Here is a 24,676-nt window from a genome sequence, read left to right on the forward strand (position 1 = left end):
GGCAAATTCACCATCTGTTTGGCTGAATGTAGCAAGAAGTAGGTTACTGTGCAGTTACAATGAACATTTAATTGATACTTTTATCTCACTCTTGCAAAATATGTAGGTAAAAAACAGAACCAATGGCAGCTTAGTATTGCAGAGTATGAGTACCTGGAGGCACAGTAATGCTGTCCAGCATTTGTAAAAATAAAAGCAAATTCCCTGTGTTGTTTATCATCAGGAAATGGAAAATATGCAGGTGAAACTTGTTTGAAAGCATGATAAAAAAAAAAACTAGTGAAGAGAATATACAAAATGAAAGACAAGCTGAGAATTCTTAATGTGCGGAAGACTCATGTTTTCATCTGCATATACAGCTTGTACTTTCTTTCATTTGAAAATTGCTGTATTTCCAATGCACAGAGCAGTACTTAAAGAAAAGTAATAATAAAATCCATACTACTGGATGTAAAGATAAAGAAAACACCCTTGGGCTTAGTGCTGATGTGCCAGAAATGTTCTAGATTTTGTAGGCTGCACAGTTATAGCAGTGGGGCTGTGGTTCTGGATCTTGTCAGCTACATATTAGTAGGGACTTTAGCAAAAGCTGATATTTTAATCTGACCAAGAAAGCAGAAAGTGATTCAAGTGAACAGCAGAGTGAAAAAAACAGCCGTCCCAGGGAGTACAAGTAACAAAAGGGAGTACATTCTACTGTCCAGACATGTCAGTCAGGACAGACTTCATGAATCAGATTATTTCATTGACCCTCTTCAGGTACATCCTGATAATGTGGTGTCTAGGCAAGTCAGCTCTCCCTTTTATGGGTTTAGTTTAAATACCCATTCTGATATTATTGAAGGCAGTCCTTGTCTTCACCTAACATTGCAAAATGTTAAAGGAAATGTGCTAGTCACCTCTGTTGATCTTCCACATGAGGAGTGTAAATTATCCAGCATGAGGTAGTAAACTATTCTCAGTAAACATGCCCATGTTTGCTAGCTATAGTGACTGCTCTAAATCATTTTTTTCTTGAGAAAAAGAAAATTTCATCAGTGGCGCATGTTGATTTTATTGAGTACTGTTAAATTCATAAGTAAATGGTATTTCGTGATAGATTAAACCTCAGAATGCTAGGATATACCAGAATACCAACCAAGTGAATGCTTAGGGTGTTTTTGGATCCAGTGGGCTAAACATATCCAATGGCATCTGAAACTCGAATTGCAAAAGAAGTCGTGAGGCCTGATTCCCATGATTTACTGCACTATAAATCAGCTCAGTTCAACAGACTTACTGGCAATCTATAGCACCATGAATGAAAGGAGAACCAAATCCTTAACCTTGATGATACTCCTTAATTTGGCAGGTGGGTTCCATTTTCTGGGGCAGTCTCACATGATCCATTGCAAACAAGTGAAATGCAAAGTCCACACAGGTTCAAGTGCATCCCTTTTGACTCCTGAGGACAGGATAGCAGGCTGAAGGTCTGCCTGCAGAATGTTATAGAGAAATTATGCAAGAGCCACATATTTAAACAAGGGGATTAGGTGAGATTCCTCTGCAAAATTGTAAGCAGCTTCAATTACTTTTGGAAACATCAATTCTTAGTGAATTGGGCCCTTATTTTACCCCCTAGTCATAGTCCTTTCTCCCTCTGTAGTATTGATTTAGCCTTTCCCTCTAATTGTCTAATTAGGTTGCTATAGCTGCTAATAGGATAGTGTGCAGACTTCTTAACCTCTGAGATCTTAATGACTTGTGCATATTAGAGCAACTATCAAACACGTATTGAATCCCTGTCTTTGTTTTAAACCTGAAAAAAACCTCCTTATATTTTACAAGTGCACTTCAGAATGAGTTATAGTCACAGAAGTGCAGCCCTTCTGAATCATTATCTGTGCCTGTAGACACTGAGTGCTTTTACTCTCCCGTTGATTACGGCACTCCAAATGAAAAGTTTTTGCAAATAACGGAAGCACCTCGACCAGATTTTTTTTTTAAAGTGTGTCTATTTTGATTTTTGCGTGTTTACCTTAAACAAAAACGTTTGAAAAGCACTGTGTCTGCAGTTTTTCAGGTGGTTTGTTTTAAAACAAAGGTAGAATTGTTATTTTTAGGTGTTTAGGTATTAACCAGTATTAACACAGAAGTACTGGCCACATCTCAGATATGCTAAAGTGTCTTTAAATTGCAGAGAGGTCTGTTTACACAGTCGGAGTGGTAAGAATGGTGTAATGGAATAAAAGGGCCCACTACGTATACGTATGGCACGTTATAAAGGTTTAATAATGGCAGTGTGTGAGAGGGCCAGGACTGGGTTGCCTGCCACTTCACTCTGTTCTCTGTTTATGAGAGAAACTTAACTAGCTCATACATTTGTGGTGCCGCTGTGCTCAGAGGTGAAATTCACACAGCGGGACCAGCTGTTCAGGCACTTACAGGATGCAGTGATGCTGCTTATGGAGCAGCCACTGCCCAGTAGTAAGTGTGTGCAGCATCCAGCTCCGATACAAGCAGGACAGGCTATTAAGCTCTAAGCTGCTCCTGCCCTGCTTCCTCAAAATTGAGTGGAAGAAAGTTCATCTCTATGAGGTGTGGAAGGTTGTTTCTCCGTGTGTAGTAGACTAACACATTAGTAACAGAGTGAGTAGACTGATTTCTTGTGTTTGTGTGAAACACTTCTCTACCTAACCACCATCTGGTACACATTAATATCTTCACAAAGCCTTAGCTTTCCATTATGAAGAAGCTCTCTGTGTATTTACAGCATATGGTTCAGGAAATCTTTTTTCTTTTTTTTCTTTCAGAAATGTGTCCCTTAGGCATGTATTTCCCTAGGCGTATATTTCATCTAGATTACTGTATTAAGAATTGCTTTTCTTTAACCATAATCACAGCTTTTCCTTAGAATTCCCCCTTTAAGCACACCTAAAGTGCAAGTGTCTGGACAGCGATATGAGCATTCAAATGCATGTCAAATACAAGCATAAAATATGATTGTTACTTGGCAAGATTGTCTTCTCTTTTACCTTCTTATCAAGCTATGACTAATTGCTTTCTTATGTTGAGTGCAGCACTGTATTTGTAGGCTGACCAAATATTGTACACATTATTGTGGTTGCTGAATAGGGTATTAACTTGGAGACTTGAGCCCCGTGAATGCCGGCACTGTGGTTTAGTCCTTAGGGAAAAGAAGACATGGAAATCTCATAATTTCCATTTTCTGGCCTGTTCTCTGTCCCGTTATTTCTCTTAGTTCTTGAAGATGAGCACAGGAGTTGACAAGCGTAAAATGGTGTAGGGGTGAACGCTTTCACAGTCCAGAATATTCTTGCTTCGAGAAGGGATGTGTTTTCAGTTGCTGGACCTCTACCTCTCCTTTTGGAAAGAAGTCCTCCTACTGCAGAGCTGCTATGGAGGAGGCAGCACATTTGGATCAGAGTCCATCATCCATGTGTGTTTCCAGTGGTCCCAGACACACTGTGTCTTACAGAAACCTTTAGAAGTGGAAAATGTTTAGCTTCTCTTTTCTATTTGAGTAGCATTAAAAGCCCTGTTTTTAACAAAAGACAGCCTCTAATTCGCTGTGTTATAGAAAGGTGGCTGGGAGAAGCCATGCTTCCTATCAAGAGAAATAAAAAATAATCCACTCCCTTTGTCAGTAAAAGCCTTCAGCCTGAGGACCAGAGCTAAATTGCGTTAATGATTAGGTGCAGTGACTTAAAGTTGGCTTCATGGTGAGAACACTGTGAATTTAACCAGTTTTCCCTGCTAAGCATACCAGTTACGGGGATAAGTTGTGCCATGTCCTGTGCTAAGCACAGTCCAAAATGCTGCCATGTATAATCCTGTGCGGTAAATCAAAAGGGCTCCTTCAAAATATATGGAGGAGCACAGACATTTTCTTTCTCTAAGACCATTAATATTATTAATTTTTATTAATTATTAATTATTCAGTAGGCTTCTTTAAACCATAACAGCATCTTAATAGAACTTGCAGCTTTTTTGCCCACTTTATCAGTTCACAACCCCATGAAGCTGGTGGAAGGGCTGGATGAAATGAAGCACGTGGGGGTATCCAAAAGCTTGGAATCATTGGGGGCCAACATTTAGAATTTTGATTGATGGAGTGGAATTGGGGACCTGGGTTCATCAGTGCTTTCTGTGCTTCTGAAGGACGGGGCTGAATGGCTTTAGAAGCCATTTAAAGCTGGTTTTTTGAGATGCAGCTTCTGAAAGCCTTATGCTTATCCAGTGACCGTTTACAATAAACTACAGAAGCACAGTATTTACCTGCCCAGCCTTCTCCGTGAGGCTTTAAATTTGGGCATTTTTTGTTGTTTGATCTTTGCCCCAGTGAGTCTCAAATATTTTCCTGAGCACTGAGACAACGTCAAGGGAAGGAGCAGGGAGAGTCTGTAGCATGGTGATTGCACTCCTCACCAAGGAAAGCCTCATTTAAGGAAGAAAAATTAATTTGCTGAGCTGTTAAAAAGGAGGCAAGAGAAAAGAGGGCTTCTGTCACTCTGTCTGGTATTACCTGAAGAGAAAGCATTATTTGCCATTCTGTCTGTAATAATCCAATTCTGTTAGTTTGTGTCTGAGCAAGTTTCTAAAACCAGTCTATTGATGGGCTCTTTCAGGGAAGTAGGTAAAGAGAAGTATAGTTACTCCACATCAAACTATCCAGGCCCAGAGCTCCTTGAGTGCTGCTGAAAATAATTAATTTCGGTGCACATGCTAAAAGGGAACTTTGAGACCTGTGCTCTGTGTAGATGTTAAAATGTTGTGATGTGGGTGGCATTTTGGTGCCATCACAGCAGTGAAGCAGCCTGAGGCACCAGGGAGTCCAGCTTGGAGGCATCTTTCAGGTGTGGTAGACTCCAGGCACTCCAAGCATCTTAGGTGCTGAGGTACTTCTGAGGATCTAGCTGCAAAAGAGTCTACAAGCACATCTCTGCCCCAGACAAACTGCTGTTAAAATTGTCTGATGCTTCCAACGTGGCATGTCCTCTGACTGTGCTGTTTGTTGGGGTGTATTTGATAGGCAAGGAGCTCATCAGCCTTATGCAGGACAGCAGTAACGACATCTAGGGTAGCTGTAATGGAAAAAAAGGCATGCAAGAGCCCCGTCGAGCAGCTGCTAGAGTCACAGGTTCATAGGTAGATCCACATAGTACGACGCTGTCTTCTCAGTCACTCTGAGCAGAAATGGTGTTCCGTTTCATGCTTATCTCAGAGCCATTCTGGACTCTCATCTCAGACAGGACTGATGGCAAGGGTGCAAGCGGGTGTGAGCAGCTGGTGGGCCCTGCACGTTCCCATCTGGAAGGCAATGCTACCCCAAGGGGATAGGCAGTCCCCTGGGGGCATGAGGCACAGAGCCCTGATGTCACCGATTTGTAGCTCTTCTGGCATTCCTCTTCAGTTTTAACCATATTAGAAGTTGTTCTGTGTCAAATTAGTTTTTAAAACGCTTTTTAATTAAGCCGATTACGAGGCAGCATGGGCCAGCTCTTAAATGTTGGTGAGGTATCTGTACCGAATCCAGCCAAAGGATGCTTGACTCAGATGAAGTGTGCTCACCCTCTTCCACATGCATTTAGATCTGTTGAGTAAAAGCCCACAACTGCCCGCTCAGCGGCAGCCTGAGGCGTGCGTGCACCTCTTAACTCCCCGATCTGAGAGTTTCCAATCCCCTCTTTCCTGGGGGATGTGCATTGAAGGACTTTTGAAACGTTGCTCAGCCTGAGACAAAACGTTCACCCATCACGGAAGCAAAGCAGTGTGTGCATTCCTGAGCGTGTGGAGGTAGCGTGGTAAGTGACTAATGACACTTGTCTTCCCTACCTGTATTTATAATATAAACAGGACACTCCAGTTCCCTAGTCCCAAGCACCACCACTTCCGACTCTCACGCTCGACAGGGTTATGATGCTAGGGGACGCATGCTGGATTGGAAGGATCCGCTTGGTTCATCTGAAAATACAGATCCATATGTGGCAGTTTCATCCCATAATCATCAAGACAAGAAGGGTAAGGCCTTGGAAATGACGTCCTGTGGTGAGGAGGGAGGGAGGGGAAGGACTAAAGTGTAACTGCTTCCAGCTGGCTCGGAGTAACATATAATGAAACTCCTGTGCTATAATTAAAAGCTTATCATAAAGCCTGAAACTAAACAGCCAATCTCAGACTCAGTCCTAGATAATTCACTGCCTGAGGAAACCACACAAAACAAACAGACGTGTGTGCCTTTGCAGAGTCTGTTGTGTACGGGAAGGAGGGAAACACTGGAGATTCAGCTCTCTTTATACATGACCTGCCCTGTTCTCTGGTGGATTGCCATTGTTCTTAATGGTGCACTTTTATGTTGCTTTTTTGTCTGTATTCCCAGGGCAGCACAGCAGATCTCAGCTAATTTCACATTATTTCCATCTCTTAACAACAGACAGAGATACTGAAGGTCTTCTCTAGTTGAACCATTGAAGTAAAACTGACAGTAGTTCTAGCCACTGAGCTTACATCCCACTAATATCTTTAAGAGTGGGTCTGAGGAGGTCATTAGTGTATTTTAAAAGATGCAAAGGTGACTGCTGATGGGAAGAGATTCTGTTTTGTGCTTTCAAAGCACCAAAAGGTTGGGATTTAGGTGTCATTTCGCTGTTTTCACCCTGTGTGGAAGCACACTTGGTTCTAATACAAGTGATAACCCAGTCCTTTGGCCTCAAGGCCCCCTTAGCTTTACATACAGAGGATTAGGCAGACAATTGTCCAGATTTGCCACTTGAATATGGTTAAAGAAGCAGTTTTTCTACTATGCAAAGATGGCGGTGCCCCCTCCTTCCATCTTGGTCCTCCATCATTTTCCCAGCTCCATTTAATCTGTGTCTCAAAGAGGTTAAAATGATTCCTTTGTAAATAGGGGAATTAGGTTTAAGTAGCTCCACTGCCTAGAGAGATCTGAGTCCTTGTTATTCTTCTCCAGGGTGTTCCTGGATTGCTTCTTTCAATCTCTTCTCTGTTGAAGATGTTTCATTCTGCTTGGACTAATTAAGTAATCAGTGGGCCAGAAGGAGGATGGGTATGAGCAAGACTCACTTGCTGAGTGGTTAGGGCACTCACCAGGGGCAAGAACACACATGAGCTTCAGTCCTTTCTGCTATGAATACTTGATATAAAACACTTAAAATATTAATTTAAATGTGGATTCCATTCTCTATTGTTCATGCATTTTACATGAAAAACTCATTAGACAAAAGCCTCAGCTGTTCCTAGAGAAGCTACTGGCATGCCAGACCTGCTGCTTTGAGTTGTCTGTCCAAGCTAGTAGGTTACTAAATCATATTCCTTCCACTCCATCTGACCCAGTGAATCTTGAATCCTCTGTATTGGCTGTGGAGACTTACAGCAGGGGGTGATGAGCCCTTTAACACTGCAAAACAGTCTTCAGCAGAGCTACACAAACAGCTGACAGCGGTCTGGACCCAGACTGTGAACTCAATGCCTGTTATTCACAACAGCCTCAGATACACGGTGCCTCCCATAGTCCTAGGATATCCTGGATTTATCACTGAACCCCCCAGGACTGACCTCCAAGAGCATCCGCAGTTCCTAGCCGTGAAGGCGATGGGCGTCACCTGGCTGGCCCAGCAGAGACAAAGCCTGAAGCGATTTCTAGCCGAGGAGCCCAGCCAAATTAGGCAGGCAATGCACTAAAATTTCCTGAGAATGCATGGCAAACATTAATCTATTAGCCTTGGCTTTTGGGCTTGATGGGAGGATATGGAATATGAAGATTTGAATACCCTCTGGTAAAGGATGCAAACTTGTCTCCCACCTCCCAGCATTAGCTTTTCCTATGAAAAGGAAAAAACGACCATTTACTCTTCCTCCTTCGAGTGGATTTTAGAAGTGGCCCATTTGAACAAATGTTTTTTCAGAGCTCGATCCAGTAGACATTCTGGGAGAATCACTGCAAATCTGAAGTAAAATAGTGAGTTTCTAGAACCTGATCGGGCGTACATATGAGTTAAGCACAGAGCTCCTCTTCACCCTGTGGGCTGCTGGGCCTTGGTTGAGGAAGAATTTAAGACAGCTACAATACTCGAACAACAGTAACTTAAGGGTGCAAGGGACTGAGGATGGACACTCAGATTCCTAATTCCTTCTTAAGTTCAGTTTGAGGTGTTTTCCTCATTTTTTTAAATTCCTCAGCTGTTGCTCTCCACCTGTGGAAGAGCAATTCAGAAAAAGTGATTTCTAATTATCACATATGTAGAGGAAGGAAGGTAGATAAATCTACGTGCTCTTCTAAAGATGGCATGTGACTTAGGTTCCTCTCAGCGATAAATCAGTGATAATGCTGACAGGCAATAATAAGGCTTTATCCTTTTTCTGTCCAGTCTGCTGGTAGCACCTGGTGTTCAAAATGCTTGAGGTGAGAGGGCATTTCTTAGAAAATCCAGTTTTCCCTCTTCTGAAAGTAAGTGGCGTCTTTCTCTCCTCCACCCTGAGAGAAGAGGATGTCATTAAGCAGATTTGATGAGGAAGGAAGGAAGTTAAAAAGGAAAAGATCCAGCTCTTCTGCTGGCGTCAGACAGGGTAGCGTGTCAGAAACCAGCGATACTGGAAGATCTGGCCCAGAGGAATGCGGAGACTTGTATGCATTTTAATGGCACTATTTGTTATGTGTGGGTCCCTACTTCACAAGTCTTTTGTGGAGTAATGCTTAATAGATGGAAAGCTAGCTCTTAAAAGCATCTTGTATGCCAGCAGCAGCTTTCAGAAGAGCATGCAGTGAAAATATTAATAAATGTATAGCTGTTGGATTCTAATCATTTTCGCTTCAATTCACTGACTGATGAGGTGGCTTACATTCAATAGTTGCCTCCCTAGGGAGTTATGGTTACCAAAGAGCCTTATTAGCACTTGACAGGGTCATTTAAATATCATGCATTCTTTGGTGACTAATTATGAATATTGACAAAGCTGGAAGCAGTCTACACACAATCAAAACAATGGTGGCAGAGGTGACCGCATGGTTGTTTACCATTTTACCATCTACTTGTGTGTTGTTACTCCTTGCCTTGCCCAGTCAGAGCCGGTTGGCTCCAAAATTACTATTGATTTGTTGTTTTAAAAGGGCAAAGGAAAGAGTTCTTACACAAAATTAAATCAGAAAATATTATGCTTACTGTCCTTTTATCAAGATTTTGTTTTCGCTTTTGATTTCTTTTACTTTCACACATTGACGAAGAAAAAATACTTTTTTTCTTTTTCATGTTTTCTCTGTTGTTTTGCAAGGTGCTTTGTGTTGTTCTTCATTGGTCGTGTCTAATCCTTTGGACAGTGTTTTCTTTCTTTTCCTGTGCTCACAAACGGCTTCTTACTGATTGTACTAATTGTACAGAACCCACTTGCTGCCTTCTTTTCTGTAACACGGGTGCTTTGATGATGTCACATCCATCCATATGCTTCACTTTTAATTCAGTGCAGGCATCTTGGGGAATATCTGTGGGGGCGTGAAGAGGGGGTTCTTTAAAAGGGTTGACTCATGGGAATGTGACATTTGTGTGCCACAGCTTTAGTAGCTAAATATACTCTGGGATTGTTGTTTCTGAGCTACACCACGTCTCTTGCCAAGATGAAAATGTGTAGTGCAACCCATAGAGTGGGAACTATGCGTTGCCATCCTACTGGCATTTTCATTTTGGTCATTAAGGAATCTGCCCTTCCTATTGCAGAATGAAAAAAAGAAATTGGCTGTTATTGGGCAAACTGCACCCCTCTTTCCTCTTCTCCATCTCATCCCCAGGAAAAAAAAAAAAAAAAGAGAGAAAGAAAAAGAAAAAAAACATGTTCTAGAGTATGTTTACGTTTTGTTTCTTTTCTTGCTGTGTTCTACTGTTAATTTAATTGTGTGTCTCTCACCTTTGTCAAAACAGTTCCCCTAACCTTGCCATCTAACCTTTCCCCTGCTGCCATTGTACTTGATCTCCCTCCCTCCTCCTGTGGAGCACTCCAAGGCTTTACCCTCTAGACCCCTGTAGTGCCGTAGCGCGGAGTCTCTCTGTAGTTGTCCTACTAACAAGGGGGAGAGTACTACTGCTCATAGAGAGGCCTGGTGAAGAAAACAAAAGTGATTTTCTTCAGGAGTAGCTGTCCTTGCCCCTCATTACCCTGCTGCCCTTCTCTGCTGCCTCCTATCCTTTTCTGACTCCTTTCAGAAATGCCTTGTGCTTTTCAAGTCCTGGGTTCATTAGCACAAATACAGCCAACTGCTCAGTTTTCTCGCTCGCTCCCTAAATTCCCGGAGCCTGCCTTTTAATCACAGGTTTTATAAATTGGTTGCAAATTCAGCTTACGGTTTCATGGTTCTGCTCAGTTTCTTCTCTGCAGCTTTTAGGTGGACCTGGCTGAGCTGGGCACTGAATGATCAAAGTGTAGTGTTGCTGCTAGCAGGCTTGATGTTTGTATTCTTAGTTGTCTCAAAACTCATTAAGTGAAGATTATGAGGTGGTATCTCCTTTCCCTAACAAGGCTTGTGTTGATATCCATGCAACAATGGTAAAAAGCTGATTAGAAGTGGAATGTGATGGACGCAGTTTGCAGAGTTAAAGACTTGCTAGTGTATTATGTCAAGAGTGCCCCTGTAGGCCTGGTGTCTGGTAGCACCAATTATTTTATAGACTGTAGAATCTTTATTATTTTTACTAATAACTGCAGCCCTTCCTCTGGTACAGAATTAGACATCATTAGCAATAGTCGCCTCCTGTGTTTGGAGAGGGATGTGCTACTGGGGAGCCCAAGGGCTGTTCATTTCAAAACCTTGACTCCAGAAGATACTTCATATGGTACACAAGTGGCAGTGTTACTAAATTTGCTGTGATTATCACTACTTGAAAGATTTGCCAAGTGCTGACAATGCTTGTCTCCGGAGAGTCTGCGAATGTTCAGGCAGATTCTGCTGCAGTGAGACAGAATTATATGAAACTTCAGGTACAGTTGTGATAAAGACTGTAACCTGCTGATTTAACAAGATACTTTACAAGGAGATGTGCAACAAGAGATAAAAAAAAAAATCAGTGGCAAAACAAAGCTTTGGACTCTTTTTTTGCATAAATTAAACAACTGGTGTTCATCATGGGAAGGCTGAGTTTTGCACATACATTTGCTGAGTATGTTTTTAAACAAAAGTGGTTTTATATGCTATATGTGCAAGGATCTAAAAGATTTAAAGTGGGTTTTTATCAGAGGAAGCAGGGAAAAGTTTATTTTATCTTGCTGGCATTTTGTAATAATTCAGAAGAGGATTTAAAGCGGCACGAAATTTATCAAAACGTATCTTTTGAGTCGATGGTTGCAGGTCTGTGGGAGAGGGCTGGGATTTTCAGGGTGAAGCAAATACTCTGTATTTGATCCACGTCGTCATCTGGGCACTGTCAGAAGGAACTCACTGATCCTCAAAAACTTTTAGGCTAATTGGAGAAGGAGTTGCACCGCGGTCAGTTCTGCCTGGGAGAGGCTTAGGAAGAGCTATAAACTCAAAGTATGTGTGCCTGGGAGGAAGCTAAGCAAACACAGCTATTCTTTCCCATCTCTCAGACCACTGTATGCACAAACAAAAGTAGAGTGCAAGTACTTTGCACTTCACTAACAATTTCTAGTGCTGAGGAAACAATAAAGATAGAATCAGACCGGATTCTCCCCTTACTATAAGTCATTTACCTACATTCTAAAATAGTAAGAGTGCTATGAGAAAGGGAGTAGAGAACTTGCCCTGATTCTGTCTCTGATTCTACAGCATTTTGCTGAGATGTGAAGTGAGAGGTGTGGTTACTTGGACCTGTAGTGCTTCACAAAGAGATTTCACCTGCGCAAGACAAGATTACATGGGACTCAGTCCATTTAAACTTTTATAGATCCACACGTAGATGAAAACTTTCTTACTTTTCCCGTCAGGATTTAAATAGAGGTTGTTGGATAAGTCTATGCTAAAGAAAGCCTTGTGGATTTTTTTTTTTTTACTAAAATGTCCTTAGGGAAATTAGCATCATCTTACTATAAACATCCCTGTTTCTAGAGGAGATATTTACTTTTTCTTCGCATATACTAGCTGTTTGAGTGAAATACTAAAAAAAAATATTCTTTTAAAACAAACATACAAACAAACAGTCCTGTATTTGTCTAGAATGGCTCTAATGAGCAACTTGTCCAGGGTCTGTATGTCTCAGAGACTAATCACAGCATACCTGCTGTGTGGCACCGTTCCAGCTCCGTATCAGATAAATACCAGGAAGCCATTGTGAGCAGTTAAATGGGACAAAATTTCTCAGCACAGCTTGTAATGGCCAGGTACCTGTGTCACCAGGCTAGGCTAATAACTAGCAGACATGCCAGAATATTGATGGCCTTGCCACACTGGAGTCGCTGGTGTCCTGTGACATGTACCAGCGGGCTGTGCAGTCAGGATTAAGAGAACACATCAGGCTTGTCCAGGGGAATGACAGTGATCCTTCCTCTGCTCTGTCTTGCATGTAGAAGCTGTCTGCTCCCAGGGCTAGGGACCGCTAATCATCTCAGATTGCATCCTCAAGTTCAAACAGTGGCAGTAGAAAACTGGATGCTAATTAATAAAATGGGAATTGTATATAAAATTGATGAAAGAACAATGCTGGGTATTCCTGACAACAGGCTTTCTTTCAGACTTGTTTTTGTGATGTTTTTGTAAGTTTCTCTGAGAGCAAGAGTGAAGAGACAGAGAGGAGACAAGGCATGCAGAAAAGATGGCAGAAACTAGTCCCCAGAGAGGGCCATATCCTTAAGCCAATTTTAATCAAACAAGGGGGTTGTAATAGAATACAAGGTAGTGACTTAGTGTTTCTTCTCTGTGACTAAGTCTTCATTTCAAACGTTATGTAAAAAAAGCCCCAGCTCATTTAATCACAGATTTTCTGTCGTACATTCTGAAAGCGTAAGGAGAGGAACAGTTCATTGCAAAAGATAGGCAAGAATGAGGAAATCAAAGTAACGAAGGGGATATATTCCAATATACCGGCTGCCTGTGCCACACCTAGAGGAATGCCTGTACTTCAGCACTGGTACTAACTTAAATTTTTCAGAAATCAAAATGTTTCTACATTTCACTAATGGCACGGATTTCAGATTTAACTAGCAGAAGTGGAAAGGTTGAGTACCAAGATTAGAATCAGGAGCCTTTTGCTATTTAGTATCCAAAAAAGATGTCATTGGTAATAGAAGAGGTTCTGTTGATGTGCAACCCCTGGTTATGAAACTGTCAACAGAGCTTTTCTGTCCCTGAATTACTGGATCCTACAAATACAAGAAGGATGAATTTTAAAACACAGCACATCAAATGTCAACAGTGGCTGCAGGAAACAGCAGGTATCCTTGACCTGTGACTGTCTGCCTGCATAGATTTAAAGTCAGGCTATCCATTTCCATTGCTGCAATGAGCCGTAGAAGCTTGTCTTGCTAAAACAGGGAAAAACTGTCATTGCCCCAGGACCTTGATCTGCTTTCTCAATAAAAGAGGCCACGTCTAATTTGTCAAGGCAGCTGCTCAGGGTTCAGGGCATTAGAACTATTGTGTGGTGGACTAGATCCCCAGCTGCATTCATCCACAGTCACCCGGTGAGGACAGCTTGGTGGAGGAGTGCAGACTGCCTCGTGCTCTTGTTTGACCCTTGTAGCACTGACATATTTATCAAGAGCTGGGAATTTGCTGTAGAGGATGCTGGCCCTGCAGGGCCACTACTCTGTCTGGAAATAGCGAAGCATTAAGTGCTGGACAGGATGTTAAGTAACACCCCGTCTTATTTTTGTGGTGTTCATATGGGATACAGGGAGTCGTGAGATACAAAGATGCTGAATTGGGAGGGCAATCTAGCCCTTTACGTAAGAGATGTGTGAAAGTGCTTTGAAATTTGAAGGGATTTAAGAGCAGAAAATCTCTTAAAGCACCTTTTGGTGTTACGTTAGTGCCAGTGTACAATTAAAATGTCAATACGCCGTTAAAGATGTTTGAATAATTCATTTTTCTCATATAGGATGTGTCTAGTTTAAATAATTGTATTAATTAATAGGTAAGATGTCCTGTAGAAATTCTGCAGTGACCTAAACTTTGACAGTCCTGGTTCAGAGCACTTTTAATATGATCTGTGGATTATGAATTGTTTAATTCATGCCTTTGTAGAAAACACCACCTACATTTTTCTTACACAGATAACCTTTTAGTGAATGGTATCAGAATCCTTGTCAGTATGTAGGAAGGATCCTGACTGACTTTTCACATTTTTTTCCCAGTTTTCTTTAAAACTGTGAAAGAGGTGAGCTTGATTCTTAATGTCAGGATGGGCTGGTGCTTACTGATTAACAGCATGCAGTTAATTAAAAAAAAGAAAAACCTGCAGAGAGCATAATTTATATTTTGCTGTGTTAATTTTATTGAACATTAAATACAGATAACAAATGTCATTGCCTTTGGAAAGTAGTTATTACTGTGAATATCCTTAGTTTAGGCAGGTGTTTAGGCAGGTGTTACTTCGAGCTTTTTTAATAGTCATTTAGTGAGACACTGTAGTCTCTAGTATCCGATTACTTTTTCTGTGACTTTTGCTAGACTTTAATCACGTGTTCTAAGATTTTCCATGCCAGTAGCTGAGAACGAGGAAGGGGAAAATATGTTGTTATTATAATGTTGCATAAAAGAGTCTTAAAGGTATTCTACTGAGAAGTTTTGAGGCAGATGGTGCAGACTTACCATTATACCAAAAATGCACATACTGACATCCATGAAGAAAGAAGAGCTTCACTGGCCAAGCTGTAGTTTTTGAGTTTTCAAGTTTTTGAGTTTTCAAGTTTTTGAGAAATCTCAGTCCCTCCTATCCAGAAGAGACCTGTCACAGTTGGGCAACTAAATACACAGACAACTCCGTGCACATTGAGCATTGGTGCTGTGGCTGATAAGCCCATTAACCACTAGCTGATAGTCTGACAGCTCTCCTTGCCCTAGCAGACCAGAATAAGTCAGTCCCTCTGCTGAAGGAGATCTTAACAGCTCCACCGGCATCAGAAGAGCTTAGGAGAGTTTGTAGAGAACTCGGTCAGAAAGCATTAAGCGGCATTTCAAGCACAGCTGTACAATGCAGCAAAGATTTGGAAATGGCTATCACCAGTTTTTTGTTGGCCAGGAAGAATACCTGTAATGCTGTGTCATAGTGAGTCTTGTTGGATGACCAGACCCAGGCTCGTTCCAGCTCCCTACATCTACCAAAGCGGTTAGCCCTGGATATTAAGCTGTAATTCTCCCACCAGCAACCAAACACTGCAGCCTTCTGTGAAATAAGATTTTAGATGAAGGGGTAGCTTGATAGCATTGTCACTACTGAGCATCAAGCAGACAGTTCCTTCATATGCCTAACAAGGATTTTTTTAATGGAAAATAGCACCAGCTGCATGCTGTCCATAATATGCCATCTTGTTCATGTCCTACCCCATCTTACCCACAATTGTAATAGAAAATAAAAGAATAGCTGTTAAAAAAAAGTGGGGGGAAGCAGGCCCTACAAAGCTGCTGTTATGCACTCCCATGTTCTTGAAGAAAGAAACAGAGGAGGTTTTGGGGGCAGCCTGAAAGATCTGCAATTAGAAAACACAAACAGTACCAGCACAGACAGGGAATATAAGCATGCACAGAAACACCTCTTGAACAGCAGCACACCGAAGCCTTCATTAAAATAATTCCAAAAGTCTTTTGAGAAGCACATATTTTCCAGGTGTTTCCTTGTTCTTTAAAACAGAAAACTATACTGAGTTCCTGTTTGGAGGCAAGCAGGATGAGTGAGACAGAAGCCATAACGCTGGGTACACACTGAGTACCGCTTGTTTTTAAAGAAGCTAACAGAAGTGGTCTTGTCGTGCGGTGCAGAAAAGGCTGTTGGTAGTTTCTTTGAGCTTGTGGTCAGCACTGGAGAAATTTAATTCCTGCCACCGGCTTATAGCTCGCATCAAATAGTTCAACAATTCTCCATGTGTTTTCCTTGCTGAATGAGTCCCAATCAGAGGCTCTCAAAGGAGGGCACAGAGCAGGGGTGCCCTCTGTCCCTTCTTATGCCTGTGCACCCCACTGAACTTCTTGCATTCACCGCAGAGCCTGCCCAAAGGTTTGGGCAATCACGGTTCGTAATAAAGAACAGAAAGAGCACTGCTTTTTTCTTTTTTTTCAGATAGTGTTCAGCTTTATCTCTACGAAACACTAGACTCTATTCAGTGTCTTAAAGAGGTCTCGCAGTCCTACAGCACTTTATATGCTTTTTGTCTAAATATGACCAAGATACAAGCAATGCCCTGAGGCACTCATCCAGTAAGACCAATTAATTTTCTCTACCCAGGGGGATTTGTATATCTCCGTGTGCAGTTCTCACTCATTGAACTAAATTACTGATACCAAATCAGAGGATGCTTTAATATACCCAGCATCAAGACCTGGAAAGACAGCACAGTTTATCTCTACTTGCTCATGGCAAGACAACTTGATAATGTGTGTTTAGAAAGGACGAGAGAGGATAAATATGTATCACTGAGAGGAGAGTTTGTGATAAAATTTGTTAAAGTCCCAGTGCTAGCAAAAAAAAACCAATGAGTCTTTAACTTTTAACATGGAATTTGTACGTCTGTAGATCTGTAAACATATCCTGAGAACTAGTCTACAGATATGAAAAAAAGCCAGTTATATTCCTTTTTAGGGCACCTACCTTCATGTTGATTAACTGTGGAAGCTGCCTGGTTTGCCTGCAGCAGTGGAAAATACTGGCTTAATAAAAGAGTATGAGCAGAAACTGAACAAATACTACAATAAATCCAGGAAATGGGTATTTGATCCAGTACTAGAACTGAGTGGAAGGCTGATGGAGTTGTTGTGTTGCAGAAACACTGCTGTTTATGAGATGTATGGTAAAGCAAATGTGCAGGCTCATCTGCCTGGGTGACACTGGACGGTCAGGAGGGTCTCTGGGTGGGCTTCAAATGTTTATTGGAGAAGGCACTGGCTTGCACGTGCTACTGGGTTTTGATTGCTACTGGCCCTAGAGCATCCTTCTTGGAGCTGGAGCAGGTACCTCCTTGCCAAAGTAGATGAAGCTAGAGGTTTATCTCATCCAAGAAGCAGACTGGCCATAGTCATCACTAAGCATGTTATAAAATGCACAGACAGGAAATATCAGTGCAGTGATGGCATCAAAGTGTAAATGTACATGCAGTGACTACAGGGTGGCGAGGCAATTAAAAAAAATAGGTAAAAACGTGCAGGAAGCTGTAAACTTGACAGACAGAAAAATGCATGAAAGAAGCCACCACTGGAGACAGAAAATTAAGTAAGTGGGAGAGAGATGATAACAGCACCAGGGCAAGAAGTCCATCAGGGAAATGCTGTCGTTTACCTCAGGATGTGTCTGAAGCAACCCTTCTCCCTTTACTGGAGATAGTGCAGATTCAAATGAGTGTAACTGAGAGGTAAGGAGGTTTCTGATATTATATTGGGAGAGTACTGTGATACAGAAAAAGCACTACTGGTGATATTAGTCTTGGCCAGTGTTTCAAACTCGTTGCAATTCCTCAGTCGCTTAATGTATTCAAAGGCAGATGAGGCTATGGCACTGCAATATAGAGGGAGATGATAAACGTAACATCAGGCATTTGTAAGCTATTTGATGCCTACAGCACCAGCCCTGCAAAAGTAAGGAGCAGACTTGTGTTTCACTGATCACTGGGGCCATATTTTAATTATTATGTCCAAATCTTTTGACTGCACCTGCAGTGTTCACGAGTGTAGGAGACACTAAGAGTGAATCCACAGTGTTTGCTTTCTGTAACAAAACATACAGTGCTGGAGTTCTAATGACAAAAGAAGTTCCATCATTTCTCTGTGTAAGAACAGATTCAACAGGGGGTCTATCCATGCTCCTAACGTGTACCCACAACCCAGCTGTGGGCAGAAGGGCTATCCATAAGAAATCTGCTCTATGTGCGTGAGTAAACATTGCTAGTTTGGTTGCATAGTTCTTTAGCAGTTTAAGAATTATTTCCAGAGACCTCAGGGAATAGAATACATAGGGTATAGCCTTATTATTTAAATGTCTTGGATGTCTAATAAATGAGTCCTTTGTTAGTTCAGCTGTGATGTATTCAGTCGCTCTAGTAGCTCAAAACTGTCATTTCCACTTTTGCCTTTAAAGAACATCAGAGCTGATGAGGAAACAATTTGTGCTTCAGGTCATATGCACTGTTTGCAGTTTAACCCACATTCTTCCATAAGGCTGCTCTGAGCTCCAGCCTGCTAAGTGGAGCTGCTTATGTTGACATTCAGCAAACTTCACTTTTCCCTGTTGTGCAGAAAGGCCATAGTTCAAAACAGGCTGTAAAAAAAAGGAGAGGAAAAGCCACAGAATTTCTCAGTGACACCCTCTCTTTCCTTGACGCTGTTCATAAAAACTGCTTCCAGAAGGGCTCTGGGCTGCCCAGAATGCATAATGCCCACAGCAGGGGAGGAGGGATGGGGGAAGTACAGCGTTTATTCTGCGCCATCAGAGGAGCTCCATGCAGTGAAATGGGAAATGTGAAGATGAGAGATTCACTTTGCAGGCTACAACAACTTCTCTGGAGCCCTGAAATCATGCATATTCAGCCAAACATATGTAAATCTGGTTTAACCCAGCTGTGAAAGATCCCCAGAAGTAAACTAATAAAGAGCAGCTGGATGTGTTTAAGCTCATCCCAGGCATAGTAGGAACGTCCCAGAATGTGCACTGAGCTTTTTTTTACGTCATTAGAGGAAATGCAGCAGACTTTAAAGGAAACTTGTGTTTTAAGATGCAAAGCAGCATAAAGTTTGCCTCTGCCGAGACAAGCTACAAAAGAATTAATTTTCCTTGACATTTGGATTTCATACATCTTGTTATAACTACTGTGAATGCCTGTGTTTTACTTTTTTAAAGGATCTGCCATGTCTGTTTCTTCCCCATCACGCAGAGGCATCTAAAATTATCATTGCTCACTGGGAAAGGGCAGGGGGTGAAGGAAAGTACTGAAATCAGGAAAGTTCAAAATAATCTGCCACTGCATACCACTTGCCAGTGGGAGAAAGGTTGTCAAGCACCTTCTAGTGCAAGAGCTGGCCTTGAGCCTCGCTGCTGGGACAAATAAAATGGGGCTGGCTCAGAGTCTGTAATGACTTTCATTGTTCTGTTATAGATCCCAGAGGCTGTGTATCTTAAACCTTCTCCCATACCTACAAACTTAATAAACTGGTTTATTTACAGAGATACTGCTTAGAAGTAATACAATTAAAAAAGCTCTAAAAGCTTGCTTTTCCAGTCTTTTTCAGTTCTGCCTCCCCTTCCTTTCATTGGGGTGGGAGTTAGCTGAGCATGAATTTGCTGTCTTAGGTCTTGGAATTTCCATGTATAATAACCCCTTTTAAAAAAAGAACTGCACATTTCTGTTTTTGCAAAATTCACAAGCATGGCCATGGTGTAGTTTTTCTGTGGCCACTGTAGCATGCAGAAAAATTGGATTGCAGGCTCATAATCAAACTGAAAACAGATGATTGAAATCAGTTCTGAAAATATTACTTCAAGAGTCATAGGTTGTCTCATCTGGATATGGTGGAGTCACTTCTTTCCTCTTTCTTGCGTAATTTATCTAGCTTTAAAAAAATGGAAGAATGAAGGTTGTCAGCCTTCCCATTGAAAGCAAAGTCACCAGGTGATCTCTTCTCTTTTAGTGAAGTACAACCGTCTTTTTTTCTATGCAGAGTCACGTCAACATGTACTTATCAAAAGTGGAGAGAAGTGATATAATTTGGACCAGTTGAAAATAGAAATAAAACCACCCTTAGAGTTCAATAGATGAACCTATCCTAGAGGGATTGCTTTTGAAGCAGATCTGATTAAGGGCCAAAAAACCCTGACAGAGACCACTGTGGCTGATCTGATTGTTTAGGTCCTTTTCAAGGCTTTGTTAGGTGTTACTTCAGGCACGTTATATATTGATTTTCTTTTCATAGTTCTGAAGTACAGTTTTTCCTCATACCTCTAATGACCACCAGGCCTCTTGTAACTGAACATTTTTTCTTTTTCTCCAAACACATGTATCCTCTTTTTGTTTTCAGGGTATCTGAGACTGCTAGCTTGGGCAGCTGACTTTGAGAGCTGTAAAACAGAGTCTGGGGGGAGGTGAATTGCTCGTCTCAGTACAGTCATGCAAAACCTACAGTGGCAGACCTTTACAAATCAACAATAAAGCTTTACTGTAAGGAAAGGGGAAAAAGAAAGCATTTGCCAGCAGCTCTAACTATGAATGTCTGAGCTGGTCTTTTCTAGCTGGTGACACTGGGAGTCCAGAAAAATGAATACTGGGTAGAATTGCACTGAGTCAGCAGATCAAGTCCTTGCAGACAGAAGGAAGATGAAGGAACAAGCTTACTTACTGTTTTCAAGAAAATGGTTCCAATAAAGTGGCAAACATCATATCATTTGGATTATAATGTGGTTGGTTTATGTCAAACCTTGAAATTACTCCTTCAAGAAAAACAATGAGATAGTATCTCAGAAATGCGTGGTAGACTCTAGTCATTCCTGATTTCCCATCATTTTAAATCTGGGTGTCCAGTCTAAATTCATCTGAATTTTTATTATGCTATCACTGGTTAAAAAGGAGGAAGAAAGCTTGTTAATACCTGCAGGGATTTTCTAGGCTGAAATAGTCTTTTAGCAGCATGAGACTGCCTGTAAACACAGTTCTAACACCTGGAGACACATGTTGAAAACCTATTCAGTGGTATTTAAAAAAAGATATTCTGAATCCCATAAAAACCTCCATTCATAATGACTCTATACCAGCGTTTCTTGCAAGTCTAATCAGAGGGAGAGGTACATCAGACGGAGAAGCTTGCACTGGAGAATGTAATTAACTGCAAAGTTTTCCCCTTGAATAGCGACAGTAAGGGAATAATTGTGCCTTTCTGAAACAGCGGCTTGTTCTGTGGAAAGTCTCAAGTGATTTTCTAGGTGTTGGAGATGGAAGTGGGCTCATTCCCATTTAGCTAGAGAGGTGAAGTTTAAGACAGCAATAGCACTCACTTCCCTGACTGCTGCTAGTGTGTGGTCTAGACAGAAATACTACCTCATTCCCTGATAGTTATTCCCCCACTTTCCTGCCAAAATATCATTCTTCATTTCCCACCTCTGTGTTTCAGTTTCATGTGTGCCACCATTTGGGGTGATTACTTTACCATCTGTTGCAGGCAACTTTGGAAAGTAGACAATAACAGCTCCCTGCAGAGGTGATCACAGAGCGCTCCAGGTGGCGTGTAGTCCGGGGTACACCTCTCGCAACCATAAATCATTTCTGGGACAGAGGCGTCTTTGTGTCTGTAGTGCTCCATCTAGGAGCCGTTATTTTTGGTGGCTGGTAACTAGGTTGTTCACACACGGGGTCTTGTAGTCACAGGACCAGGTACTGCTCTCTGCCCTGCTCTTGCTATTCTCACAGACTTATGGTTATGAGAGAAAGCAGCATCCAGACCATTGTGTCACTAGAAGAGCATCCCATTAATCTGTTCAAACTGGGAAGTGGTTAGTTGTTTCTTTTCATTCCTCAAGCAGTTATGAGAGATTTAAGCTGGAATTTCAGGAATTGCAAAGTGTACACCAGAACCTAGAGTCAGAAGAACGTGCCTATGGGGCTCTTCTTGATGTTTTGACATCCGTGTCCCTGATCACAGGCAAGACAGAGGAATTTAGACTTTATCGTGGGATGTTTCTTTTTATACTGTAAATGCTAAAGGGACGCAGCTCTTTTGCTGGGCCTCTGGAGTTGAGGTCTCCTTTCTGCAGATGCTTGTTAATTGCTGTTCTCCTGAGACAGACACCTTACCTGAGATCTCTTTCCAGGTAGACCTTTGATCAATACTTTTCAGCTGCAGCTTTTCAGCAGCTTTTAGCTCACTTTCATTTGCTTCTGAGAAAATAAGTCAAAGGCTTTACAGAAGTAAAAGGTTATCGTACTTAATGTTTCCCTAAAAAAAGTAAGCCATTTATCCTCTCATGACAGGAAGTTTTTTGGTTTAGTGTAATTTATTCTTTGCAAATTTGCTTTGGCTTTTTTTTTTTTTTTTACAATTACTTTATCATCCTAATCAATTGTTTAATCAGTTGCTTTAATATCATTCCTGTTCTGAAAATTGGACTGGCAGGTCTGGCTTTTGGTAGGTCCTCCCTTTGGCTTATCTCAAAGGCAGGTAATATGCTTCTCCTTTTCCAGAACTCTTGATGATCGTACTTATTCCAGCATTCCTCAAGATACTGCAGTGTCTAGAAACTGGTTTGGCAAGTTTCTTTAGCAGCTGGGAGCAAATTCCTTTAGACAATTTGAAAACATCTGCATTATCTAGGTATTTTTACTCCTTTTCTCTGTTCTGGTTGACTTACATTCCCTGACTTTTGTTACATATCTGATCATAGATCAAAGCGGGGGCTTTTGCTGAAAAGTGAAGCAGGAAAAGGAGTAAATGCTTCAGTCTTCATGTCTTTCCTTATCTGTCCTCTCTTATTGAAGTTTGTTGTACTGATAGTCATTATTCTGTAATGCTCATGCCATGTATTCTTTAGAATGATGAATTCTGTTCCTTTGTGATTATTTCAGCCTAATTATATTTCTGTTCTCCAAAGTTCTTTCCTGTTAGAATTAGATGGAGTAGAACATGCCCAGAATGGCTTCATAAGCATTTTCATACAATTATACTTAGAGCACTGTGCACATCTTGCTTTTAAACTTGTTTTTTTTAGCAGATAAAGAGGTACAATCCTAACGCTTGAATAATTTTGCTAATTGTTGAAAAGAAGCAACCTCATCTCCTTCCTGTTTACAATTATCTAGGTATACAGTAGATCTATATCATTGTATCACCCCTTATCATGTCTTTTCTCTCTTTTTCTCGCCCAGAGATATTCAACAAGTCTGTTTCTCATTTTTTCCAGAACTTAAGAAAAAGAATATGTTATTGACATAAAATTTAATGTCTCCTTGCTTTTGCCTTTATATACCTTTAGTGAACAACCTAGATCAATACTCTATTCATGATTTATCCGAGCAATAGCTCATTTCAGAACTTAATGACTTTGAAGGTTTGGAAACATTTTTCTTAATCTGATCTTTACCAACCAGACAGCCAACACTGTGTAGCTGACCTACAAGCTCTGCTGGAAGAAAGAATGAATTATGTATAGCAGAATAATACAATGCCATATCAGGTCTTCTGTCTCATTAGATGAGTAAGAGGAAGTGATTTTGCATATTCCATGCCATCTCAGTACTGGCTGAGAATATGAATGGCAATGTTAGGAGATGCAGACAAAGGTACATGGGATGAAATTACAGATAGTTAGTGGAGGAGGAAGGATCAGGTTGTCTACGGGAATCAGAATGGCCATGGTGGATATCAGATGACTAGCCTGGCTCTTTTAGTATCCAGAAATAATAATACATCGTATGTTGGAAGACCCTGAAGTCATAAGACCAGTTGTGATCTGCAAAGGACAGAGTTTGTCTTAACTAAAAGTATTCAGAGAGAGAGAAGTGTCACTAGTGGCATAGAATCATAGAATCATAGAATAACCAGGTTGGAAGAGACCCACCAGATCATCGAGTCCAACCATTCCTATCAAACACTAAACCATGTCCCTCAGCACCTCGTCCACCCGTGTAAGGTCTGATCCTTGAAGGTGCAAATATTTCATCAGGTCTATTTTTTTGAAACTTTTTCAGTTTTACTACTTTTACCACCAGACCACTCCCAAGTATAATGTTAATAAAGGTAATTCTCCCAACAATATCCCTTTCCAAAACATAGCTGGTTATTTTCCATGATGATACATCTTCACGCATTACAGGAAACAGTCAAGAGTATGGATGACCTGTTCAGACCACATAAAGTATTTTCACATTTGCAGAGAACATATTGCAAACAGAAGATTGCTATTTTAAAAGTATCTGATTTAGGATAATTGCTTTATTAGTAAATATAGAATAAAAACAATATAGTGGAATGTGCATGATCTTATAGTCTGGTTCCATAGCATTTTATGCAGCTGGCTCCAAGCAGTGTTCTAGTACATAATGTCATAGAAAGGTATCAGATATTCCTCAAAGCTGGCTGTCCAAATACTTTACTTGACTTTCAAAAATGTGTGCCCTGCATTTTTCTGATTATTTTCTCCATGTATTTTAATTGAATAGTGAGTGCTAATGAGTGATGCTGGACTGAGCCTTGGGAATGTATTGTTCTTTAAGAGCTGCAGGGTAGGTAAAATAACATTCAATGCAGCCTAGAAAATGGCACTAACATTGTCCTGTCTCTTTGCTTTCAAACTGGCTTGTTTTGGGATCGTGGCTGGAATCACACACTTGCTTATTTATCTCAGTCTCTGAAGGCATATACTACAGATGCTAAGGCTTGAGATGTGGATTGACAGCAACTGCAATTGTCAGCCTATTTCATATTACATTCCCCACCGCTCCCCCAGCCCCATGGTCATAGCAGTAGGATACTGAACATTTCTCATACTTTTTCATTAGTTAATTTTATGTATTCCATAAACATCAGTGCAGGGTC

At 41.1% G+C, this 24,676-nt stretch overlaps 1 protein-coding gene across 6 annotated transcripts in view; it reads left to right on the forward strand.

Annotated features, from left to right (window-relative positions):
* The window catches only part of SEMA6A (semaphorin 6A), a 116,898-nt gene that overhangs the window by 85,428 nt on the left and 6,794 nt on the right, over positions 1 to 24,676 (forward strand). For 5 of the 6 annotated variants that reach the window (XM_069880964.1, XM_069880969.1, XM_069880965.1 and 2 more), the window contains one exon: positions 5,857 to 6,021. The exons of the other annotated variant lie outside the window; for it this stretch is intronic. In XM_069880964.1, the coding sequence (XP_069737065.1) occupies positions 5,857 to 6,021 (165 nt within the window). The remainder of the gene's footprint in view (positions 1 to 5,856; positions 6,022 to 24,676) is intronic. 6 annotated transcript variants of the gene reach the window in all.

The sequence above is a fragment of the Phaenicophaeus curvirostris genome, chromosome Z, assembly GCF_032191515.1.
Source record: "Phaenicophaeus curvirostris isolate KB17595 chromosome Z, BPBGC_Pcur_1.0, whole genome shotgun sequence".
Classification (NCBI taxonomy): Eukaryota; Metazoa; Chordata; class Aves; order Cuculiformes; family Cuculidae; genus Phaenicophaeus; species Phaenicophaeus curvirostris.